General features: G+C 41.4%; 1 protein-coding gene across 2 annotated transcripts in view; it reads left to right on the top strand.

Moving 5' to 3' along the window:
• LOC105490699 (fibrillin 1) overlaps nucleotides 1-26,150 on the top strand; it is a 237,062-nt gene extending 210,912 nt beyond the window's left edge. Inside the window, exons 54-66 of one of the 2 annotated variants that reach the window (XM_011756573.2) lie at nucleotides 908-1,027; nucleotides 2,636-2,758; nucleotides 5,030-5,161; nucleotides 7,386-7,511; nucleotides 8,084-8,290; nucleotides 10,010-10,135; nucleotides 10,396-10,518; nucleotides 13,828-13,944; nucleotides 14,209-14,337; nucleotides 15,413-15,532; nucleotides 20,738-20,969; nucleotides 23,481-23,655; nucleotides 24,846-26,150. In XM_011756573.2, coding sequence (XP_011754875.1) covers nucleotides 908-1,027; nucleotides 2,636-2,758; nucleotides 5,030-5,161; nucleotides 7,386-7,511; nucleotides 8,084-8,290; nucleotides 10,010-10,135; nucleotides 10,396-10,518; nucleotides 13,828-13,944; nucleotides 14,209-14,337; nucleotides 15,413-15,532; nucleotides 20,738-20,969; nucleotides 23,481-23,655; nucleotides 24,846-25,235 — 2,120 coding nt within the window. In that variant the 3' untranslated portion in view covers nucleotides 25,236-26,150. The other variant, XM_011756581.2, reaches the window with a different exon arrangement.
• Nucleotides 26,151-26,597: the final 447 nt, after the last annotated feature.

Genomic DNA, 26,597 nt, shown 5'->3' on the forward strand with positions numbered 1-26,597 from the left:
ATAACCTAAACATATTTTTTCTAGCCTTTCCTCTGCTTAATGTAAACCATCTGGTTTCAACAGAATCAACAAAATCTACTTAAATCTTGATTTTATTCGATGTATTAATTTTACTTAACCTCTGGTCTTTTATTTTACGTAAGTTTAGTCTTTTATTTTATATCTGGCAAAAATCCATCATGTTTAAGGCTTCTTGGGGAGTGATGTAATGTAAAGCCAAACTGGGGATGTTATTTCTAGCTTTAAACAAGCAGAAACTTTTGACGGGTGATAGGGGCCTTTTTTTTTTTTTTTAACCCTTAGAGCATCTACTCCAAGTAGAAGATTTAGTTTATAATGTGGGAGGCTGGAGAAACTCATGGAGAAGAGCACTGTAAGGGCTAGATGTCCAGGCACTGTCATTCTCACTGTCACTGTCACTGCCACTGCCACTGAGCAAGTCGAATTTCACAGCTATAAACCTGAGATAATAAGACATGCATACTCCTTTTTTGCAAGAACAGAATGAGAATTAAACATCACAGATCAGGCTGGGCATGGTAGCTCACACCTTTAATCCTAGCACTTTGGGACGCCGAGGTGGGCGAATTGCTTGAGGTCAAGAGTTCAAGACCAGCCTGGCCAACATGGTGAAACCCTATCTCCACTAAAAATACAAAAATCACCTGGGCATGGTGGTGTGCACCTATAATTCCAGCTACTCAGGAGGCTGAGGCATGAGAATCATTTGACCTGAGAGGCAGAGGTTGCATGAGCTTAAATCACACCACAGCACTCCAGCCTGGATGAGAAAGTGAGACTCTGTCTAAAAAAAAAAAAAAAAAAATTACAGTTTAAAATCCTCTGATAGAATAAAAGGTATTTTCTCAATTCATCATGTTTTGCACACATTCCTGGTTTCTTGCAGATACTGATGAATGTTCTGTCGGCAATCCTTGTGGAAATGGAACCTGCAAGAATGTGATTGGAGGTTTTGAATGCACCTGTGAGGAGGGATTTGAGCCCGGTCCAATGATGACATGTGAAGGTACATCTCTTAAACAGAGAACAGTTGATTATATGTACTGATCATGGGAACAATTGGTTTATTACAAGTCTTAATATTAAATACAACTCAGGGTGTATATAATAAAGATCATCTAGGCCTGATGGGCCATTTGTTCATTCTTCTTTTGTGACCTCTTCTCTGTAGGGAAAGAGAGATATCCAAGAAAGCTACAGTTGTGTGCTCATGGCACATCTACACTGTATGTCACAGAGAGTTCTCGTTGGTATCTCCCTACTACTTATATTTAGATACTCCCGTGTTGTTTAATACCTTCTTTCTTACTCTCACTTTCCTCTTCTTTCTGTTTGTCTCTCATGCTCCCTTTCTTTTTCTTTTCTCTTTTTCTCTACTTTTCTGTTTCTAGAAGCACTGCACACTAAGATACCCACCAACATCCTGTAGCCATTTGGAAGCGATCACAGCAAAAGTGGTTGCCTATAATATATAAGCATCTGAAAAGTGTCCATCCATAAGCCTGGTGGAATGTATGAAAAGAAGGAAAGGGAGGGAGTGTCTAGAACAGTGGCTCTCAAAGGATGGTTCCCAAGAGCAGCTGTATCAGCATCACCTGTGAACTTACTGGAAATGAACATTGTCAATCCTCATCCAAGACCTCCTAAATCAGAAACTCAGAGAGTGGGGTGGAGCCCAGCAGCCCTCTAGGTGATCTGATACGCTCTCAAGTAGGGACTCACTGGCCTAAGGAAAGAATGAAGGAGAGGTGAAGGCAGAGAATAAAGTTGGTAGCAAAGAGAGCTTTCATCATATATGATCCATCAATGCCCATTGTTAGAGTTGTGGTAAATCTTTAAAGGTTGTGACTAAGTCATGATCTGGGCTCTCACTCATGTTCTTAGTCAGCACTGGCCTTGGGGAGCAACATGATAGTTGAGATGGTCTATTTTGATCCTGCTTTTCCAAAACACATTCTGATGGTTCCAAACTCTGCAGTCTGCAGAAATCACTCTTTTTCTATTAATGGTAAACTCATTCCCATCTATTTAAGGTTTGAACATGGGCATCTGTGTAAACTGAGTGTCTCTGTCAGTATAAAATGATCTGGAACACTATTTGTTTGGGCAAAAGAATCGCTGTTATTTCACAGGAGCCTCTTTGTATGGGGAAAGAGAGGTGGTTAACAATATTGGAGGAGTTGGCTTCTGTGCTGACCACAATTGTTTTGGCGGAATGGGGCAAAACTGATTCCCACGCCATGTAACTGTAGGGAGTGACAAATGGTCAACCTGAGCCTTCAAAGCCAGAATTTCAGAAAAGCCCCTCATATGTTGAGTGGCCTGTAATTTCCCATCCACCTAAATAATCGTTAATAATTATACCAGGACAACAAACATAAACTGGGACTGTGCTGGGAGAATCGAGAATGGAGAGTCACCCTACTTATACCAAATATAAAATAATCAACCCATTTTATAATTTCCTGGAAATGGGAGACCACTTGGTCCGTTCATGTTTATGACAAGGAAGCATTGCAACTTTTGGTAAAAGTTTTAGAGTTTTTGTTCAATTGGTAGGTTCCCTCTTGTTGCTGTCCATGATCCCTTATTTTCTTACTCTCCTTTGCTGCAGATATAAATGAATGTGCCCAGAATCCTCTGCTCTGTGCCTTCCGATGTGTGAACACTTACGGGTCATATGAATGCAAATGTCCCGTGGGATATGTGCTCAGAGAAGACCGTAGGATGTGCAGAGGTGAGTCATCGTGTTCAAGGTCATCTAAGCCAGGAAGCTCTAACTCTATCTGTGAGGGGAGATGTCCCTCAAAGCTTCCGTTAGTAGGGGAGGGCTGGGAATTGGGGAATATAAATAGTCCATGGACAATACGGGAGTTGTCACTGCCACGTTTCCCCCTAAATTGTAGCTGGAAGCATCGTCAAACCTTAAGTCGAGGACTGCACTGCAGATCCTCTATTACGTCTCACTGTGCATTGCATGCTCACAACATGCCAGTATTTCTACAAGATGTGGGAATACAAAGAAAAAGACATTTCCCCACATTCAAAAGACCCAATATGAAGAGATTGAGACAGATATAAATAAGTTCTCATAATACAGTGTAATAAATGCTATGGTGGTTATATATACAAAATGATCTGAGAACACCAAAGGATATTCTATTTCAAGAATGGGGTAACACGTGGAATCTACTTTAGCTAAACCATCTGCATGAAAAATACCTCCTGAACACCTGCAATTTCCTAAGCACTGAACTAGGCTCTATTTCACAAACTTCAGTAATCATTGAGTTTGCTTGTGAAGAGCTCTGATTTGCTTCTACCAAGATCTTAAATGAACAGACACCTGTTCTCTCAAGATGGCATAAATGTAATTTTGCATAAGGGTGGGGAAATTTCCTAAATGCAAAGTTCTAATAATATGCAGAATAAATTTCAAATGTCTCAGCTCAGAGCGTGTAAAAGGGAAAGATAAAAAAGAAAGAAGTGCAATAGGACAGAAAGTAAAGACTGAGGAAGGCCCAACCAAGTCCAGAAGAGGAAATGAAGGAGGGAAGAACCAGTAGAGAATAAGATATTTTAGATGTTTGGCTTTTCATTAAAGTATAAAAACCATATATATATATATGTTTATATATAAACCTGGGCTCTGTGTTTATATATATAACCTGGGCTCTGTGTTCTTGTGACACTGTGTTCTTGGCGAGACCCATTTTGTTCTATATATAAACATATATAGATATATGGTTTTTATATTTTAATGAATATATGTTTATATGTATGTATATAAAATAGTCATTCTACTATTGTATCCTATTTATTAATATTATCATATAAAAATAATGTCATATTGGCCAGGTGCAGTGGCTCATGACTGTAATCCCAGCACTTTGGGATGCCAAGGTGGGTGGATCACCTGAGGTCAGGAGTTCGAGACCAGCCTGGCCAACATAGTGAAACCCTGCCTCTACTAAAAATGCAAAAATTAGCTGGGCATAGTGGCTCATTCTTGTAATCTCAGCTCCTCGGGAGGCTGAGGCAGAAGAATCACTTGAACCCAGGAAGTGGAGGTTGCAGTGAGCTGAGATCATGCCACTGTACTCCAGTCTGGATGATGGAGTGAGATTCCATCTCAAAAAAATAATATCATATTATAATATATTGTGTTATTATTATAATTATTGCATAATGTAAGTGTTGGTTTGTTACTCTATTATAATCCATTATGGTTATAGTACTGTTGTTATAATTATTGCATTATCATATATTGTGATTATAATGCTGTTATAATTATTGTTGTATTAAGATATATCCATTATATTATAGTTATATGAGGCCCTTTTAGTTCAATTAGTCAACAAGAATTAGAAATCATGCCTCAACAAAGGAGTATAAAACATAAAGAAAGGGACAGCCAGGCGTGATGGCTCATGCCTGTAATCCCAGCACTTTGGAAGGCCAAGGTGGGTGGATCACTTGAGGCCAGGAGTTTGAGACCATCCTGGACAACATGGTGAAACCCCGTTTCTACTAAAAATACAAAAAAATTTAGCTGGGCATGGTGGTGCATGCCTGTATAATCCCAGATACTCGGGAGGCTGAGGCATGAGAATCACTTGAACCTGGGAGGTAGAGGTTGAAGTGAGCTGAGATCGGGCCACTGCACTCCAGCCTGGGCAACAGAGAGAGACTCTTTCAAAAACATAAATAAATAAAAATAAATAGAAAATAAAGGAAGGGGAAGGGAGAAAAAGCATGATTAGAATCATGCTTCTTGAAGAGGTTATCAGTTGATTAGGGAGCAATTTCTTCAAGTTCAAAGGTGGTTAGAAGATTCCTTTCCATTCTTTAGAGACCATACTCAACACAGCAGAAGGAAATACAGCCAAAACTGAAATAACATAGATGAAAATTGGTTACTTACTAACATTTTATGTTTAAAAGTCAGGTAATTAAGGCAGATATATGCATTTTCTTTGACAAATTTGTGATCGTACATTTTTTACAGACGAGGATGAGTGTGAAGAGGGAAAACATGACTGTACTGAAAAACAAATGGAATGCAAGAACCTCATTGGCACATACATGTGCATCTGTGGACCCGGGTATCAGCGGAGACCTGATGGAGAAGGCTGTGTAGGTAAGAGGATCCCTGTGGAAAGAGCTTTGAGTGCATCAGAAGTGACAGTGGACAGAAGGAGCCTGGGCTCTATGTTCTTGTGACACTGTGTTCTTGGTGAGACCCATTTTGTTCTCTTACCTCATGTCAAGACTCTCCATGGTGGTGCCCTTGCCTCGTGATCATTTGTGAATTCCAAGAGCACTGTCATTGTCCCTCTGAGCTGGCCTTTCTCTACTTTCTTAACCCATTTGCTGCCAGGATTTGAACAGCCTGCCTTTTCTCTATTCTCCTCCTTTACTTTCCGTACTCTCTTGTTGATTTGGGGGTCAATTCTCCCCATCACATTGGAATGCCTCCCTATTGACTTAACTTTGCTACCAGTGCCCTGACATTGAATACAAATGCCAGGTACCTCTGAATCAGGAATCTCTCGAAACCATTGGGATCTACCTCCAGAAAATCTGGTCTTGTCGAGAGTAGCATCCAGGCACTGATTTTTTTTAAAGCTCCTCAGCTGATTCTAATATGGATCCAACATTGAGAACTTCAGCTTTAGACCAGGAGTTGGCAAACTACTAGAGCCTGCAGGCCAATTCCAGCCTGCCAGCCCACTGTGTGTTTTTATAAATAAAGTCTTATTAAACATAGATATAACCATTCATTTGCATATTGTCCGTGGCTACTTTCATGCCACAATGGCAGAGCCAAGTGGTTGCAACAGAGACCATATGACCCACAAAGCCTAAAATATTTCCTATTTGACCCTAACAAAAAGTTTCCTGACCTCTGCTTAGATAATAATTACAGGAGAAAATTATTAAAACCTTCTCACATGCATTCTCTTTCTTTTTAAAAATAAATGGTGTTATAAAGATATATTTTATGTTGTTATTCAAGAAGATTAAGAATTCCATTGCCCTTTTGCTCTGTACAATACAGACTGAAGCAGTAATTAAAGAACAGACTCTAAAAGCACAGAAAAAGAAAATATGTAGATTAATTGTCACACACTGGATCCTCCTGGATCAGTAATTCTCAACCTCAGCTGCACTTTGGAATCGCTTGGGGAGCTGGAGTCCAACCTCAGATATTCTGATTGAATTGGTCTGGGGGTGGCTTGGGCATTGGGGTTTTGAACCTGTTTTAACACTGTTCTGGATGTCACCTTCCAACTTTCTGTCTTTCCTAGTGAGAGAGAGCTCCATCTGAGGGACCCTGAACTATTCTCAAAGGAAGGGAAGCACCTCAGCAAATTATTTTTGATCTTTCTAAATAATCATCAGATAATTCTAAGAATCTGTAGATATTTTAATGTTTTTTTAAACCTGGGAAACTGAATTGTAGTTTATGATTTCTTAATAATATTGTTGAAATATTACAATAAACACAACCTATATTGAAGATATAATCTAGATTGATCTCAAGATTAATCTAGACAAACTCCCCCAGATCAGTGTTGACCATTATAGACATTATTCTAATATGTATTAAAATATTTCTTTCATATGCTGATATTCACATTTCTCCCTCTTCACTTGAAATAACCTTTTGAGAGTCCTTTTTGTGTCCAAATATGAGAAGATTCAAATTTTACTAAATGAAAAATGTAAGTGCGCATAAAATGCCACCATCTATGTTTAAGTATATAAAATGCTATCAGTTATGCTTTTAAAAGATCAGAAGTGCACACACACATATGTACATTATGTATGTATTTGCTTTTATATGCACAATCCAGCTCTGGAAGGATACATTAGAAATTGGCCCCAGAATTGGTTGCTTTTCAGGAGAGGAGTTTGGTGTCTGGGAAACAGGGAATGAAAGGGGTACCTTTGCTGAATCCCCTTTTGTACCTTTTTAATTTTGAACCCTGTGAAGAGATAAGCTATTTACAAACTATATAGGAAAGAAGGAAGAAAATCTATTCTATAAAAGATTCAGATGGCTCTTTCTGTTTTCAGTCCTTCAGTGGAACCAAACAGTTAAGAATGAATGAAGTCCCTTTCATGCCTTTTAAATTTTGAGCCATGTGAACAGATTAGTGATTCAAAAGCTAAGTTAAGAAGGAAAGATGAGAGAGAGGGAAGGAGGGTGAGAGGGAGGGAAGGGATGAAGGAAAGAAAAAGGAACAAAGGGAGGGAAGAAGGAAGGGAGGAAGGAAGGAACCAAGGAAGGAGCTCCATCCTCTATAAAATAGTCAGATGACTCTTCTTGTTTTTGGTCCTTCAATAAAATGAAACAGATGAGAATGAATGTCAGACGAAGCCAGGGATCTGTGAGAATGGGCGCTGCCTCAACACCCGTGGGAGCTACACCTGCGAGTGTAATGATGGGTTTACCGCCAGCCCCAACCAGGACGAGTGCCTCGGTGAGTACAGTTGGCAGCATGTTTTCCTAAGCTCAGCCTCCACACTGGGCTGCCGGAAACCCAGACCTCTTATTTGAAATACAAGAAAATGTCACAATCTGAGGAGGGATAAAAAATGTTCATATTTTGGAGATGCCGTAGTGACTGTGATTGTCCATTGGGCTTAGCACCACCCTGCAGCTAAATTCTTCCTTTGCTAATTGGATCCTGAATCACTTGTTTGGAATTTCTTGGCTGCCTTTGAAGCCCTTGGTGATCAGGATCCACTTCCATATGTTCCTCTGCCCCTCTCTCTGTAAGCATGGCTATTCCCCTGTATTTCTGGGAGCAGAGAGAGTTATAAGCTTGTCTAGGCCAATGTCTTTCTGCCTACTCACTGAATGTCTTATTTGTTTCCCTCAGACGTCATCCTTTCTCTTTTACTGCTGTCTCCAGCTTTCCCCTCTTGCTTCTTCTCACCCAGGGTAAAGTGTTACATCCTTTTTTGGTTTTTATATCTGACCAAATTTTTAATACCTTGTTTGCTCTTAAAATTGCCTGACATCCCCTTTGCCATATAATGTCCCTTCCAGACAATCGGGAAGGGTACTGCTTCACAGAGGTGCTACAAAACATGTGTCAGATCGGCTCCAGCAACAGGAACCCTGTCACCAAATCTGAATGCTGCTGTGATGGAGGGAGAGGCTGGGGTCCCCACTGTGAGATCTGCCCTTTCCAGGGGACTGTGGCTTTCAAGAAACTCTGTCCCCATGGCCGAGGATTCATGACCAACGGAGCAGGTACTTCATTTATAGTCCAAAAATACTTGCAGGGAATCTGTTTGTTTTCTGTGTGAAAAACAGATGAAAATACAGAATCTGCAATATGTGGTTAGGTTGAGTTGCACAGCTGAGGCCAACAAAAATTCTTCATTTTGGAGTTTTAGACATTGGAGGTCATGCTGCCAAAGTGGCCTTGGTCCACTTGATTAAGCCGTGTGTGCTGAGGACTCTCCCTCTGCATTCCAGCAAGCCTTCAACTTTTTCAACGGAAGTTTACTATAAGTCAGTTGGCTACTCGGAATATAATTTTTTAAGTTTTTCGATGAACTTTGAAATAAATGATTATTAAAGGCCCAAAACAGTCCACCAAGATGTGGAACTCCTAAAACTGGCCAAACTATATTGCATAAAAGAAGTATAAATCATGCTGATATCCTGGCAATTAAACACGATTGCATCTGGAAAAGCACAAGCTCCTTAACTGAAGCAGGATAAGGAGAATGTTAGAGTGTCTAAGGCAACTCTAGACATTTCTAGGCCTGTCACTAATGTGATTCCTGTGTTTATCAACTGTAACTACAATTGGTTTTTAGTTCATAAAAGGACTGAGAAAAGGTGAGAGCTTTTTTGAGCTTCTTGGGAGGGAATTGGAAGTGAAAGGGGAAGAAGGAGGTTAAGAAGGATTTGTGTTTATATGGGAAAGATGTAGCTGAAGGCAGAATAACGAAACTGGAGGTGATTTAAAAAAAAAAAACAAAAAAAAACAGACCTAGAAAGACAAGATGGAGTGACCAAAAGGAATTTTTGATTCTTTGGAGGATATAGCAATAAGATGGTCAAAAAAAACTCATTTCTAGAGACCAATAAGAGTATGCTAAATTGCACTTTAGAGTAGACTTGTAAAGGTCAGATACACCCAGCTGTTGGTATAAAATGGTTATTTGGCAGTCAAGGGCTGCAAACCCACGTGGAAAGTGCTTGTATTGGCACTTCGCCAACCAGTAAGGCGGTAAATGGGTCAAGATATGGAGGACAGTGGCCTTAATGCTCAACAGTGCATGTTGACCCAATCTTTCTCTCTGTGGTAGAGCCATGAGTAAGGGTCTCCCTTCCTTAGCAGGTTGCAAAAACCCAGCACTGTCATCCACCTCAGAGCCCTGGTTAGTTTTCTCCCTCATTAGAGGACAGAAGTTCATCTCATTTCCCCAATATTATGTAATTTGAACTTTTTCAGGATTAACCACAAATACAACAAAAATAATGTTTAAAAAAAAAAAAAGAAAGAAACCTTACTTCTTATTTTGAGCATGCAATATTAGGGGGAAAGTGGGGTTTCCTCATCAAAAGGATCTGCTGCTGTGATTCATTTATGAGATATCAGCAGGAGGCAAGCTTAATGGCACGAGATGACACAAAAAGCCAAATATGTTTAGATGGGCTGGCTGTTCTATGGACCCAGAAGAGAAAAATATACATTTGGAAGACCAATTGTTTTTAAAGTTTTTCTGTAGCTGAATTATTTTATCAATTATAGTCTAATGAAGTTAATTGTTTGCCTTTTGATATAGCTACTGTTACATATTAAATTTATGCTGTCATCTTTACTGGTTTAATTTCTTAGGCCCAAAATATAGTAAGACAATTTATTAGTATGTACACTGACGTGACCCCCTGCATATTAATGTTGTCAATTTTATGATATATTGCTTGTCTTAATTTATATTTGTTAAATTACAGATATCGATGAATGCAAGGTTATTCATGATGTTTGCCGAAATGGGGAGTGTGTCAATGACAGAGGATCGTATCATTGCATTTGTAAAACTGGGTACACTCCAGATATAACTGGGACTTCCTGTGTAGGTAAGTGTCTATTTCTGATGGCTTATCCTCAAGTGGAAATTTTAGATTATGGGGTTAAAAAAAAAAAAAAAAAAAACCCAAAGCTAAAAATCTAAAAAGTCTATGCAGTTTCATAGGAAAGCATAGGACAATCATCCAAGTCTACACAGAGTTTACTTTTTCTTTCCCCAAAACTAAAATTCTTTGTTAGACCCTGTGGAAACTGAGCATGTAGACATCATTTTTAGATGCACAGTCACACTGTATTTCTTTGATCGTAGATCTGAACGAATGCAACCAGGCTCCCAAACCCTGCAATTTTATCTGCAAAAACACAGAAGGGAGTTACCAGTGTTCATGCCCGAAAGGCTACATTCTGCAAGAGGATGGAAGGAGCTGCAAAGGTAAAGTAGAATTGACCGTTGCCTCTCACCTAGCTCCTGACATATGGCTGCATTCCTTTGCCTGTAAGGACTCCACAGGCAAGCCGAAAGACCTGTTCTGCAGGCGGGAGGTGCTTCCCTGGGGTTAATGCCTCCATGGGACCTACCTCCTATGCTGGAGGGAGGGAGGCTAAAGCCAGGGAGACTGTGGAGGACCCATGGGAGCAGCCATCCTCACTGCATGCCCCCTGGGCATCCATGGCGGCCATCCATGACGGTCTCAGAGATAGCAGGGCCAGTTCTCAGTGGCTCTAGTGGGGCAGATTCTTGATTGGTGACCTCCTCTCTGCTTTCTGGTTTTTGTATTTATTCTTTATAGCTGTATAGTTCAGGTTTCCAGGGAGGTCCTGCCTCGGAATAATCAGTGCCATGATCCTAGAGGACATGGTGCCAAATGAATTAGGTGCTGTATCCAGATTTTTGTTCTGCAGAAAAAGTCCATTGCTGCCCTCTAGGAGCTTCCCTGAGACATAAATATCACGCAGAATTAAGAACCAGCAAAACTCTGGGCAGAAATCCCTTCCCAACCAGAAGTTATCCTTTGCAAAAATTGTTTGGTGTAAATTTACTCCTGTAAACATCTTCCTCAACAATAAGAATGTTATATTTAGTGAATAGCACTAGTGAGTCATACTTAACAATAATTTGCAAAATGAGAGATTTGGAGAAGAAAAGGTAGACCAAGTGGTAGACCAAGAGATATCATGTCATGCCATGAAACTTTGAAGGAAATATATAGAAACGTACAGAAGTAAGGAAGGTAAAGGGTAGAGTGGAGTCTTTTTTTCCTATTTTTTTCTCATAAAGCTTAAGTTCTTCCACTTACTTGGTGTATATAACTAAATATCAAATGAATGATGCAGCTGTGTGTACCACTGAATCTGAGAAGAGGCTAGAAGGGTGGAGGGTGGGACCAGCACATCCCCACAGAGATGGATAGGATCCAGATTGGAGGAGGGGAGAGGGGAGAAGTGGAGAGCAGCAAGAAGTTGGGCTCTTGACCTTTTTCCTGTGTCTGCTGAAAGGGAGAGTTAAGAGGCATGTAATAGAGGATGACATCATGGGCAACTGCCTGAGGCCTTCCTGTGCAGCACAAAGCCTGTCTAATCCTGTAGTTTGGGGAGAGGAAGTTGAGAGACCTACTTACACATTCTAACCATCTTAAATGAACAGTTGCTCATAGCTTTGTTCTTCTCAAATGTGGAACTTATTTTACATCTGGGGTCACTGTGAGTTCTAGGCAATGTGAAGCTATAACTCAGAGCCATAAATGTATTCGTATAAATGAAGAACCAAATTCAACGGGAAAATATGTCTCATTGTATATATTATCTGTAACAAGCAAAACAAATTTATAGCATTTTTTCTAACCTCTGGGGGCAGAAAATTCTCAAAAGTTTCTAGCAATTAAAAGATGAAAAATGAAAATGCATCAATAAAGTTCTGTTTATGGCTTTAGGAGTGCAAAGAGCAACTGCAATTTTTACATGTCCACTCACAACTTGTCCCTTTTCCTATTTTTTCTCATAAGGTTCAAATTCTTCCACTTACTTGGTATGTATAACTAAATATCAAATGAATAGTGCAGATAGTTGCACCATGGACACTGAGAAGGAAGAGGCCAGAAGGGTGGCCGTGGGAGGAGTATGGGAGCAGCACATCCCCAATGAGAGATGGGTGGGATGCAGATTAGAGGGGAGAAGAGGAGGAAGGGCATTCTTGGAGGCAAGAGCAGTGAGTGCTTCTGTTCTTCATGTGCTCTACTCATGAAATAGTGTTAGGAGAAATCACTGAGTCATCTTCCTCACCTGTTGCAGGTGAGCTTCAGCCAATGTGTCATCATGCTCAAGCCAAGCTCCTTGGGCCATAGATAGAAGAAACCAGTCCACAGGCTCTGAGAAAGCTGAACAGAGAGTGCATATCAGTGAAGCTCTCAGCAGTGGAAAGAGCACAGGACGGGCTGCATTATAAGAGAAGCTGGAACCGACAGGTCTTGGGAGGGTCTCTCAGTGTAGGTCCACTCTAGACATTACTCTAGCCAGGAACTGGCCCTGTGGAGTGGAAGCAGTCACTGGCAAAGCTAGTGATTTGATCTGCAGCTCCAACACAGTTGTGCAGATGGTGGGGGCATAGTGGTTGAATTTGTGATAAAATAAAGTCACTAATGATTTTTTCCTGAATATGTGGCAGTTTTAAAATTATCATTAAAATTTAGCTAGAAGTTAGAATACAACATTTCATCTCTTGATAGTTTGAAATAACATTGGAGTTAAGAATGCAACTAGAAGTTGAGGCATTGAGGAAAGAGGCCTGGTCAAAGCAGAGGGCTTTATGGAGATGTGGGAAACAATGTTGGATAAACACTGGACGCAGTTGTCAGTTTTGGATTTTTGTTTTTCTTTATTTATTTTTGTTGTTGTTGTGTTTGAGATGAAGTTTCACTCTGTTGCCCAGGCTGGAGTGCAGTGGTGCGATCTCAGCTCACTGCAACCTCTGCCTCCCAGGTAGCTGGGATTACAGGTGCGCAGCACCACACCCAGCTAATTTTTGTGTTTTTACTAAAGACAGGTTTTGCCATGTTGCCCAGGCTGGTCTCAAACTCCTGAGCTCAAAGTGATCAGCCTGCCTTGGCCTCCCAAAGTGCTGGGAATACAGCACGCTCGGCCTGGAGGCAGTTTTACTAAAATGCCTTTAGCTATTAAAATGAATTTTTCCTTTGCTTTGTTTCCTTCCTGATTGCTCAATTTTGTTTTATCCTAAGAAGAATCCCTAATTAAAGAAATCAGATTTTGTTTTTGACAACTTCATTTGAGTAGATTAAAAACAGCAAACAGAAAAGAACTAAGCTAGCAAATTAATTTCCAGCTTCAACATTTCTCTTTATGTTTTAACTTAAATAGATCTTTTCAATGCTCTGGAAAATTTGCAGAATCATTCATCTTTTACTTCATTTAAAAATTTGTTTAAAATGTCATGATTTATTTGAAATTCCTTTGTCGAGGAATTCCTGCATTTCTCCTATTAGAATTGTGTTTTCTTGGATCCCCCAAAGATCTGTCTAATTTTTTTGAGGGGAGGGTCTAAATGGACACCTTGTTTTATCTTTCAGATCTTTACCCCCTGTGTCTCTCCTTGCCTTTTGCTGTGGCTTCTTTCTAGTCAGGGTCATTTGAGACTTCCAAATCAAACTTGGAGCTGCTTCATAGGGGCGGCTTCCCTGATCCTGTTTTGTTGACTTGACTCAAATGCCTATCTTGCATTTTCTCATAGATCTTGATGAGTGTGCAACCAAGCAACACAACTGCCAGTTCCTGTGTGTTAACACCATTGGCGGCTTCACATGCAAATGTCCTCCCGGATTTACCCAGCACCATACGGCCTGCATTGGTGAGTAGAAGAGGAAAAATCCTACATGGAGTGTAGCGATTCTTTCAAGGGATTAATTTCTATTTCCTCTGCTGTTGGGATAAGAAAACAAAAGCTCAAAGAAATATATGAGTGCATGTATGTGTGAGCACACCTGTACATGTATGTGAAGGGTTGTTGGCTTTATTTGGTCTTTTCTGAGTCATCCTTCTAACTTTCTTTTCAACGATACAAAGAGAGCTTTGGGGAATTTTAACTCGTCTTTGCCCCCACTGCTTCTCATAGATAACAATGAGTGCACCTCTGACATCAATCTGTGCGGGTCTAAGGGCATTTGCCAGAACACTCCTGGAAGCTTCACCTGTGAATGCCAGCGGGGATTCTCACTTGATCAGACCGGCTCCAGCTGTGAAGGTGGGTGGAGACCTCAGCTGCGATCCAGCTGGTAAATCCTTGTGGCGGTGGCATGTGTGGCTATCGGCACCTTCATCATCAGCCTCTATGAGATAGCAGATCTGAGCCCAGGGGGGCACCCAGCTAAAACAGTGTGCACAGGTCCTGTATCTTAGAGATTCATGTTTTGTCTCATGCTTGTGTCTAACACACATGCCTTTCCTAAGTATTTCAAGACCTTTTCTGCTCCGTTTTTAATTTAACCTAATAGGGAATAACTCAGTCAAGAAACATAGGCAGACTCTTGACTTTGATTCATTAATTTTCTGGTCACTAGGTCTGGAGCCATAAAGGGATTTCTCCCATGCGGACTAAACATATGAGGAATAGCTCTTCTGGTGACGTTTAATTAAAAGTTTAAATGATATTTTTAGGAGTTCATTGTGGCTTTGACACATTTTGGTTTCTAATTGTGGCACCAAAAAAAAAAAAAAAAAAAAAAACCAGCAAACACAAATAACTTATAACTTACAGAGCTGTCCCAGAGAGTGCCTTGGACTTTGCACTAATTTCCTGATCATTTTTATTTGTAGACTTTGCCAGGGCTCTCTGAATGTTTTTTCTCCTTGGACTTAGCAGCAGTTCCAGAAGAGATATTCTTGATTTTTTTGGTGGTAGAATAATGTGTAGGATGTGTAGGGGCCAGATTTCTTTTTTTTTTTTTTTTTTTTTTTTGAGACAAAGTCTTGCTCTGTGCTCCAGGCTGGAGTGCAGTGACGTGATCTCGGCTCACTGCAAGCTCCGCCCCCCCGGGTTCACGCCATTCTCCTGCCTCAGCCTCCCGAGTAGCTTGGACTACAGGCGCCCGCCACCTCGCCCGGCTAATTTTCTTGTATTTTTAGTAGAGACGGGGTTTCACCGTGTTAGCCAGGATGGTCTCGATCTCCTGACCTCGTGATCCGCCCGTCTCGGCCTCCCAAAGTGCTGGGATTACAGGCTTGAGCCACCGCGCCCAGCCCAGATTTCTTATTAGAATCCGTGTGGCTTCAGAGAGAGACGTTGAGTTGGCATCATGGTGGCTCTGCTTCTTTTTCAGACGTGGACGAGTGCGAGGGTAACCACCGCTGCCAGCACGGCTGCCAGAACATCATCGGGGGCTACCGGTGCAGCTGCCCCCAGGGCTACCTCCAGCACTACCAGTGGAACCAGTGTGTTGGCAAGTAACTTCTCCTCACTCTCAAGATGCATGGCTCTCAGCTGCTATGAAGCAAAACACTGCTTTCTTTCTGAAGCTGTAAATGTGTTATTGAAGCAACAAATACTCATTTAAAATTGCCCTAACCTGGTTGAAACCCAAGGGAAGTAACAGTCTTTGCAAAACAGCAAACTAAGAAAAAAAAATTGTAATCAAGGATACTTTGAGAGCATCTGAAATGAAATGCCCCCAGAATTTCTTGAAGCCCAGTATCCTCCACCCTCCTACTGCACTGCTAGTCCTCAGCCCACACTTGAGTTATGTTAACATCAGGGGTCAAAAAATCTTACTTATGACTGAAAAATATCAGCCAGCCAGAGGCTATTTTGAGTGACTTTTGGCCTGAAAATGCCAGAGTAGTTCTGTTCAGCTCTACACATTTTGGGGTAGAGTGCAAGCAGGAGACACAGCAAGATTTTTTCTTCTTTTTTTTTTTTTTCCCCAAGATTGCTAAGTTCTTTTGATAATTAAGGGAGAGCTACAGACTCTCATTAAATTGAAATGATGTCATCTTTGATTCTACAATGTCATGGGAAAATAACTCTTAATGCACATCACAGAATCAAAACATTGTGAGTTTGGAGGGATACCAGAAGCCGTTTAGCTCAGGCACATCGTTTTACAGAGAAGGACCTAGAAGTCCAGAAAGGGAAGGTAATATGTCCTTGCCCAGTTATGTAGTGACATGCTTGGAACTAGAATCCACAACTCTTAACTTTCTGATTAGAGCTGCCTTTCAAGTGTCACATTCACTTGTTTTTGTTCATTCAGCAAGTGTCTGTGGAGTGCCACTGCAAGCTTGGTGCTTTGGTAACCTGTTCTGGTTGCCACACTATTCGGTAGAGCCCTCCTTAGCAAAAACTCAAAGAATTACTGCTTCCTGGGTGCAGGCTCTGCATTGCAATGGTTCACTTTCATGCAGATGAAGACATATTTGGTGTGTTTTCATTTATCAAAATCATCTCAGTCATCTAGTTTGATTCTACACAGGACAGCTTTGCAGTGGCGCGTCGGGTTGACTGAAGCGACCCCTGTGCTATAGGAGTTTAGACTGCGCAAGTCTCTGGCTAGCTATCTGGTTTTAATTAAAATGTCTTTGTTCATTAGCAGCTCAGGGAGGTCTTTGATGTTAATCATCAGTTTCTGACATTGTTCACAGAACTTCCAGAGTGAACTGTGTTGATCCAGTACCCCGTTTATGAACCTTTCTGTTCTCATTATTTAGGTCTTTTTTTTTTTTTTTTTTTTTTTTTTTTTTTTTTTTTTGAGATGGAGTCTCGCTTTATCGCCCAGGCTGGAGTGCAGTGGTGCGATCTTGGCTCACTGCGAGCTTCTCCTCCCGGGGGTTCACACCATTCTCCTGCCTCAGCCTCCCGAGCAGCTGGGACTACCAGGCGCCCGCCACCACGCCCGGCTAATTTTTTTATTTTTAGTAGAGACGGGGTTTCACCGTGTTAGCCAGGATGGTCTCAATCTCCTGACCTCGTGATCCACCCGCCTCGGCCTTCCAAAGTGCTGGGATTACAGGCGTGAGCCACTGCGCCCGGCCTATTTAGGTCCTTTTAATAATGCTGGAGCTAAGTGAAGAAACATAAGAGAGGAAAGGTATGTCGCTCCTGTACCTTATCCTCCTCCTCCTACCATCAGTCTGAGGATAGTAGAGGCGACCAGACCATGCACTAGTGTCTTGGAGATTCTGCTCTAGTCTTGTGAAGATCATCTCCTGGCTGGACACTCTAAAAAAATAAGTTGATTTAGAAGTCAGAAGAAGTTTGGGGTTCTTAATGCCTCCAGCTGCCAAATTGCCCTCATAAATCTTGAGAATTAGAGTTATCTAGAATGAGTATTGCCTTGGGCTAAAATAGCTTCCCCAGAACCACAAGAAACAGAGGAAATCTCTTAGACCAGCCCTTCCTGGATCCTCACTCCCAGGTGGCTGAAAGTTCACTCTTTGGGGTAAGGAGGCCACCGATTTCATTGCTTTCTAGAAGTAAATTTCAAAAATTTAGCTTGCAGATAGACGGAGTTGACCCATTTTCCTCTAGAGAAAGTGAGTAAAGGAAAGCCCATCCTGCCTTTGTGAATTTTCCTATCGGTACTCCCTTAAGGCCACAGCTAACATGAACAGTACAATCTGGATGCTGAAACCTTTGATTTTAGAGGACAGAGTGGTGGGTTTCAACCCACTTTTAAGGAGTGGTTTTCAGACTTTAATGCTATTTTGATAAAACTCAAATTGTCTCTTTTTATAAAACAAACAAAACCCTCGCCAATCTAAGTACCAACTGGAAGAATAAAACAAATATTTTGGAGTGTAAAAAAAATTCCTTGTGGAGTCATTTGCTCCAGAGTGCAGAGGATGAAAAAGGTCAGGAAGAGTGCAAGACATGTTAACCAAATCGTGGTGTTTGTATATTGATACAAAGGGCAAGTGCACAAACATGCTGTTTTTTAAACTGTAAACACTGAATATTTGCCAATTTCTTATTTTAATCTGTGCTCTACTCCATCCTACCTCTCCAACCTAGATAAGCAAGTTTAATTTAAACTTTATTAAATTCTCAGGGAGGGAAGAAAATGTAAAATAAAATATAAAAGAATGTGAAGGGGAGGGGGAGAACTCTTGATCGTTGTAGTAACACAGATAGATGCTCAAAGTTAAAAAGAACCTTAGATCTAGCCTTCCCTCTTTCCTAATATGTAAATCCTTCTCTAACTTCCTTGCTTATCCCAGTTTGGCTTAAATATCACCTTGAAGGGCGCTCACTGTGTCCCAAGATAGCCCAATCTATGTGTAGACAGCTTCTAATACTTAGAAATGTCTTTTTTTGGTATAAAAAAAAATCATTTCTCCTCCCTCTAATTTCTCACCATTGGTCCTACTTCTGCTCTTTGGAGGAAAAGACACAGAATAACTCTAAGAATGACAAGTCTTCCCCCTCATATACCCACGCCCTGCAGGTTTTATTAGTCAGGGTCCCAGCAAGAAACAGATGGCTGAGGCCAACCAAAAGTGGGGGACAGGGGACCAGAGCTTGCTCATGCTCCATAGATCAGCCACGTGGAGCCACGAGCAGGTGGAGAGGGTGGAGGATGGACATGGAGGAGCAAGAAGACATCAGCCCAGGGGTCTTCTCTCCACTGAAGTAAATATGCTTGGTTCTTCATTTTTTGTTTGACATGGAGCTTGGTGCCAATGGTTTCTGTTGCTCTCTATTGCACACTTCGTCCTCAGTTTAAAATAAGGAGAAATAACACAGACAATGTGTTGAGCACAGAAAGAGAAAGGGAAGAATGAGAAAGAGAAAATTGTTATTTCCATTTTAAGAGGCCTGGTGCCCAAGTGACCTTGGGTGGAGACTTGAAGGTCTTTGGATACAAAACATCTTCAGACAGGCAAAGTTAAGGTCAAAGACCTGTAGCTGAAGGGAAGGAGGGAAAGAGAGAAGGAAGGAGGGAAAGAAAGAAGGAAGGAGGGAGGGAAGGAAGGAAGGAAGGAAGGAAGGAAGGAAGGAAGGAAGGAAGGAAGGAAGGAAGGAAGGAAGGAAGGAAGGAAGGGAGGGAGGGAGGGAGGGAGGGAGGGAGGGAGGGAAGGAGGCATGGAAGGAGGGAAGGAAGGAAGGTAGGCAGGAAGGAAATATGAGTATATACTAAATATAGACAAGTGAGAATCCTTCCCCACCACTTTTATCCACCTGTTTTCTAATTTTAAAAAAAAGAAAAAATAGATTTTTTGAGAAATAGTGTTTTTCTTTATAAATGAATCTGCCTTAGCAAAGAAGGTAAACGTATTACAGGAGAAAGGAAGCACCAGCTTAAATGTGGAGCATCTCTTGAGAGGCACTGTGGTATAAAGGAAAGCACACGGATGGCCTTTGCAGTCCAACAGACCTGGCTGTGAATTTCTGCCCCGCTGCTGCTGGCTATGACATCTTGGAAGAGCTTTCTGAGCCTCACTTTCTTCCGCTGTAAAACAGAGAATATACCGCTTTTTCAGGATTATTAGGAAAGCTAAGGAAATGAATGGGCAATGCCTGTATCCTATCTATCATAAAACAGGTATCTAATAAACATTCATTTGCTTCCCCTTCCTCGCTTCCATAGGAATTGGGTATTCACTAAGAGAAGGCCAATCTATCTACATTCAAATGAACGTACAACTGAAAATGGGCTATGGCAGTTAAGAAACGTCTTACCAGCAAGTTTCCAACCTGCCCTGCAAAGGCAGGTCTACAAAAATATATTAGAGACTTCCAAAAATTATAAATCAGAAATAATGAGAAACTCATGGTTTTCTCCCTTCTAGTTGATTTTTTTAAGTAAGATTTCTTTTTCCTGCTTCTTAGCATCAGACTTGGCAGGTCCCTGTGGGTAGCCAGTCCTACAGCTTTTGTCTCTCTTGTGGGTTTTCCCCAATTACTGCTCGTGAAGTCTGCACCGATTTTCTTCCAGCCACACTTAGTTTTAGACAGGGCTCAGACACTCTGGGCAGGAGGCTGGTTTGAATAAGGAGGGGGACGATTCAGTGATGGGAGCAGACATACAGAAGGCATTATTCATCTCCCAGAACAAGTACCTGGGGGCTTTTGCAGATTTTTGAAAAGGAAGTCCAAATGGGGCAGACACTTGGGGCAGGATATCAGCCCTTGCCAGATCGGCACATCCTGAAATAGGCGGACAGGGAAAGCAGCCTGTGGGAAAATGGTTGATCTCTGCTTTTGAGATATTTGTCTCCTTGCTGGGCACTTGTGAAGCCAGGGCGCAGAGAACTGCAAGATTCCTTCCCTCCCACCTTGAACCCTAAATCCTAGCTATGGACCAGCACCATGTTGGTTTATGACTGGATGTTTCCATGGAGCAGAAGATACCAGTGTTGACTTCTGATGAGAACTGGAGTCTGCTGGTCCTCAGAATGCCATCCTCTAATGCCCTCTGCCTGGTGCATTTGACTTCGTCTTCCATGTTTACTCACAACATAGCAAAAAGCCACATCCATGCCCGCATCTTCCTCTGCTGTTGCTCTCCCCACCCAGCCACCTCTGCCTGTCTTCCCTTCCTGACAGCCTAGCTGAGGGCCAGCTGGCCGGCAGCGAGTGGCCAGATCCAATGTCCTCAATAGAAATCTCTGGCTGCTGCCACACATGCCGCTTCTTCTTTTCCCTGCAGATGAAAACGAATGCCTCAGCGCTCACATCTGCGGAGGAGCCTCCTGTCACAACACCCTGGGGAGCTACAAGTGCATGTGTCCCGCCGGCTTCCAGTATGAACAGTTCAGTGGAGGATGCCAAGACATCAATGAATGTGGCTCTTCGCAGGCCCCCTGCAGCTATGGCTGTTCCAACACCGAGGGCGGTTACCTGTGTGGCTGTCCACCTGGTTACTTCCGCATAGGCCAAGGGTAAGCACTGCTCTTCCTGGTCATGGTTGGAGATTCTGTCATTCGTAATATAATTAAGTCTACTGAACTCAACATTACCTGTCCTAGCAGAGGAGAACCATGCTTTTTGTAATCCTAAAATTAATTCCAGTTAGCTTGGCAAAAGTTTTAGGTTATATTATTTGAAAGGAAGCATCTGGATTTCTGGAAACATCAAACAGAGTAATGAAACTACATCGTAAATATCTCGCTATATGACTTCTCTATCTCATTCTCTTGATCTTCACGTCTTGTTGGGAAGTGATTCGTCTCTCTGTAAATACACCTCTGCCAACCCATGACAGAACTGGGCTCACCCTGGACACTACTGATCCTCTCTTCTCCTGGGGCAGGGAGGATTCTATCTGGACTTAAAATGCCTTTGTATCTAGCTCCTGTTAGGATAAGTCAAAGACATCCCTTTGGGTTGGAGATCATTTAGGTTTTAAATTATATTTTACATTTCAGACTTGAATGTACATTAAATATTACCAAAGGTGCATTGGGCATGAGAATTGAAACACTTACTGTATTTTCCTGGTAAAAACAAAAACAAAAACAAACACACAAACAAAAAAAACACTTCACCAAATTCTAGGTATGTCTGTGTAAGAGTTGGGGCAGGGAAGGCCTATTTTTAGTTTACTCAGTGATTTAAAAGTTTAGTGTTAAGTTTTCAAAGTTTGAATCTTTTTTCCTGCTGAATTAATCTGGACTCGGGTGTCCACCTAGTTTTAGCTGTCCTGAGAGGAAGTGCACATTTTAACTTTTTAATTAGGAACACGTAGACATTAAATATATATATACATTATGTACTCCCCCACATGCATGTACACACACCCCCACACACATCCACACTTACACCAAATTATTAATGTAGCAGTCTTTGATTTCTTGACATACCAACATCAAGTGATTCATTTTGGATCTGGGTAGGTAGAAGAATGTTTCGTGGGAAGCACAGAGAATGCCAGCAATCGGACACAAATTCCCAGATGTTTGTGTCTGGCTCTCAGTAGACTCATTCTTTATAGTTTAATGCCAGAACCATTTTTTCCCAGCAAAAATTGTGACACTCTAAACTGGCTTTTGGCCAGTGGGATTTTGTAGTCACACTTCTTATAAGTGGTGCTCCCGGGATATGAAAATACTGGAAAGGAGTTCTGAGAAAGGAACCAAAGCCTGCAAATTTGCAGTTTACCTCCGAATAATGTAATCATTGTGTGAATGTATAGGCATGCGCACACACCCACAGGCTGAGCATTTATCAGTTCTTTCATTGTATTGTTTCTACATATTTCATGTTGCAAGATAAAGAGGAAAGGAAGTGTATTGGACTCTGGCAAGTTTGGGGGAAACAGTAGGAACCTATAAATTGCTTTGAAATACAACAGATATTCTGTTCATTGGCAACGTATTTTGAATCCTGAGGGTATGTAGGAAAATGAGTTCTAAAGAGCAGATCAGCTATTACAGAAAAACAGATAAATAATCTTTGGTCTACATTATGACCCATTGTTAGAAATCTACCCATTTAAAACAGTTTTGGCCCCTCTGAATCACTAGAGTGGACTCTGCCCCCAAATAAAGATTATTTTAAGGACCATTCAAATGTTTCAACACATTTGGAAAGAGGAGCTTGATAAATACACATTCCAAGTGGCCTCTGAAATAGTAAGCAGAATAACAAAACAAGGTACTTGTGAAACATTCGAGCCTCCCTCCATAATTTGGCTTTGATAACTGAAAGGCAAAGAAAAACAGCTGAACGAGTTCTCTCTTGGGCATGGGTTTGTTTATCCATCTTCACATGAGTCACAGCCAGTGGCCCTAGTGGTTTTGAATGACTTGAAACAGTTTCCCACAGTTGGGCAAGCTCTGATACATGCATTTTATATACTGCATATCATCATAGTTTATTATTACATTAACCTTCATTATCACCTGGAGCTTTCTTCTTATCCTCAGTAGCATCAGCAAAAGTGACATGTCAAGGAATAGGAGCAATTGCTCCAAAGCTTCAGTGAGGGAGAGTAATGATGGAAGTGGAGGAATGCAAGAAACCCGACAGTGATGTCTCATATCTCGCTCACTCCCATGGAGCCTGTTTCATAAAAAGAAGCCATTTTTATTTAGCCTCCCAAGATACATGGTCTCCCTCATCGACTGTTGTCTTGTTTCTACTCCATGTCTCCTCCCCAATATAAGTACTGAAAAATGCTTTCCATGTGAGGTTTGGAAATGAAGAGATAAATAAATATGCAAGGACAGGGTCTTGAAAGGCAGTAGAAAGAAATCAATACATTCAGGGAACTGGGAATTAGAGGCCAAACAGAGGACCTCAATGTCGTTCTCAGAACTAGCTGATCCTCCAGTGGACAGGCAAGGGCTGTGTCTCCCAAGTGCAGGGAGCAGGCGTCACCAGAACTCTTGTACCACCTACCTTGTCTTCCCATTCTAATTAAAAACATCTATGCTCCCCTTCTGCCGCAGGCACTGTGTTTCTGGAATGGGCATGGGCCGAGGAAACCCAGAGCCACCTGTCAGTGGTGAAATGGATGACAATTCACTCTCCCCAGAGGCTTGTTACGAGTGTAAGATCAATGGCTACCCCAAACGGGGCAGGAAACGGAGAAGCACAAACGAAACGGATGCCTCCAATATCGAGGTGGGTCAGAAGGTAGTTTCTCCTGATGTCTCCTATAGTGGAAAGTCCTTCCAGATTCCTGTGGTTTCCTCCAAGGATGCTCCAAAGTGTGAAAAACCTCCCCAGGGAGAAGCTCCAGACATTCCCTGAGCTCCAGGCTGTATTTTACAAGAGGCCATGGGGCTTTCTGGAGTTTCTTGCTGCTTTTCGGGAGTGCCCATTTGAAGGTTTTCACATACTTGCTCATTTCCTGTGTCTCGCCAAAAAAGAGTCAAATACCCACCCAAAGTCTGCTGAAAGGATAAGGTCTGAGATCCAGGACAGCAAGTGGGCAGAATAGCGAAGTGACATAGTGCTCCCTACATAGGGACGCCAAGTTCTGAAAGCTAGAGGCTCCTGTACTGAAAAGAGCCATGCGGAGTGTGAGGGAACTTGGATCGTAGACAAAAATAACGTGGAGCTGAAGCAGCCTGGTCTCCTTTGCCTACGGCTGCTGCAGCCTTTCAGTCAACTCAGAAGTGCACAGATATTCACCCAGACCTCTGGCTCTGGGCCCATAGAATCCAGCACATGTGGTCCCAGAGGGGCAAGCAAGAAGCCAGGTGAAAAGCATTGCATATTAGCAGATCATCACAGTCAGGAAGTAGGCTCATAGGTGTGTCCTTAGGAGGAGATGGTTTTTGCGTCAGTGAATCAAATTGAAATAGTCTGGTTCTTCCTATTGGTGCTGCAGCCCATCTGCTGTCGTTTAAGAAATGAGATAAGTCTTTGGAAAGAAAATAATCTATTAAAACAGTGGTTCTCAAACTTCAGCGTGCATCTGAATCACCTACTAGGTCTTGTTAAAACTGATTGCTGGGAGACATCCCCAGGTTTCTGATTCAGTCGTTCTGGGGTGATGCCGAGAATTTGCATTTCTAACAGATTCCCAGGTGATGCTGATGCAGCTTGTTCAGGGACTACACTTTGAGACCTCCAGATACAAATGATTCCAACCTGCCTTTCTCCCTGACATCAGTTCATATTTTCAAATATTACAAATATGTGCCAATTTAGTATATTCGTGGTCTAAACAAAATGCTTTCAATATTGTATATGCAGCATAAGGCAGAAAATTGTATTAGTGTGAAATTTGAGTGATTTTTTCTTTAATATGACAGCTAAGTAGCATATGTACATTGCATTTAACGCATTGCCATGTGTCTTTCCAGGATCAGTCTGAGACAGAAGCCAATGTGAGTCTTGCAAGTTGGGATGTTGAGAAGACAGCCATCTTCGCTTTCAATATTTCCCACATCAGTAACAAGGTTCGAATCCTAGAACTCCTTCCAGCTCTTACAACTCTGACGAATCACAACAGATACTTGATCGAATCTGGAAATGAAGATGGCTTCTTTAAAATCAACCAAAAGGAAGGGATCAGCTACCTCCACTTCACAAAGAAGAAGCCAGTGGCTGGAACCTATTCATTACAAATCAGTAGTACTCCACTTTATAAAAAGAAAGAACTTAACCAACTAGAAGACAAATATGACAAAGACTACCTCAGTGGTGAACTGGGTGATAATCTGAAGATGAAAATCCAGGTTTTGCTTCATTAATTCACCATCCAGAGACCAAATAATTAAAAGAAAAACAAATATAGATAGGTAGAACTATATTTTCCCCCAATCAGAATCATCATATCATAGGTACAATCTTTCACCAAGTAAATTTGTATAAATAAGCACTATTCTTGTATTACCAAAGCAAGGTACAGGTGACTACCCTAGTTCAAAACAACCACTTTCTCAGGCTTCTCGTGTGTGTAGCTAAGCTACCTTGTCATATGTGTTGATTCTTGAAAACTGGGACATGTATTTCCATTGGGGGTTGGCCATTTATGCTGACACGCCATCCTTCCACAAACATACAGGAACGTGCTTTCAATTGACGGACTACTCTGTTTTTTGCAAATTTGTAAACTTTGCTTCTCCAAATACCAGTACTAGGTTGGCCATTTATGATACCTATTTGGTGCTAGTAAATTTTCAAACTAGATTTATAAATGCACTGTAATATTTACACAACTTAGAAACCAAATTACAAGTATTCAGTTCCAATACTTCATTAATTTCAATCAACCAAAGTTAGTTCAGTAGCTTATCTCAGTTATGAGTATAATACATTACATGTAAATTAAGTGTGTGTATACTGTAATCGTGCTATTTTTTATCATTGAAACATTTATAAACTAGAATAATAATGCCCTTAATGTGAGGGTTTGTAATGGTGCTTATTAAGACCAAAGACTTGTTAAATGTATACACCAAATGGTAATGAAATTTCTGTGACTGGCCCACGCGTGCATAGAGGTCTGGGAGGACCAGGAAACAGCCTCAGTGGCCAGAGGATCACCAGTGCATCCTTCATCACAGCATGTGCAATATGCCAAGATTACCCTCGGTCATTCCTGTCAACAAGGGGTCAATGTCATAAATGTCACAATAAAACAATCTCTTCTTTTTTTTAGTTTACCCCTTGGCTTTGTGTTCTTGCATGGATTTGGGGTTGGAGGGGCCATTCTGGATGCTAAATAAAGTCTCCTGGATTTAAATTATCCTGGGTCTGTTAGTTATGGCTTATAAAGGTACCAAATGTATAACCACTAGAAGAAAATTTAACATATAAGTTGATCCCTTGTTTTATCCATTGAAGATAGCAGAGTCTGGTGTCATTAACCTGACTTGCTTGTGAGAAATTTAGATTGTAGAGTCATTTCTGAAACACGACCTAACTAATCTTGTGACTTTTAAACTTTCAGATTTAAATAGTTTTAAATATCAAGTTCAGTCATTGTCTTAGAGCACGTGAATTTCATTATAATAGATTTATCATGCCCCCCTCTCAAATACACACAGTTTTGGCAAGACTTAGGTGTTCTGTTCCATTTTTTCCGCCCTAAACATCTTTTGTTAGTCAAT

This window comes from Macaca nemestrina, chromosome 7 (assembly GCF_043159975.1).
Source record: "Macaca nemestrina isolate mMacNem1 chromosome 7, mMacNem.hap1, whole genome shotgun sequence".
In the NCBI taxonomy this organism is placed as follows: Eukaryota; Metazoa; Chordata; class Mammalia; order Primates; family Cercopithecidae; genus Macaca; species Macaca nemestrina.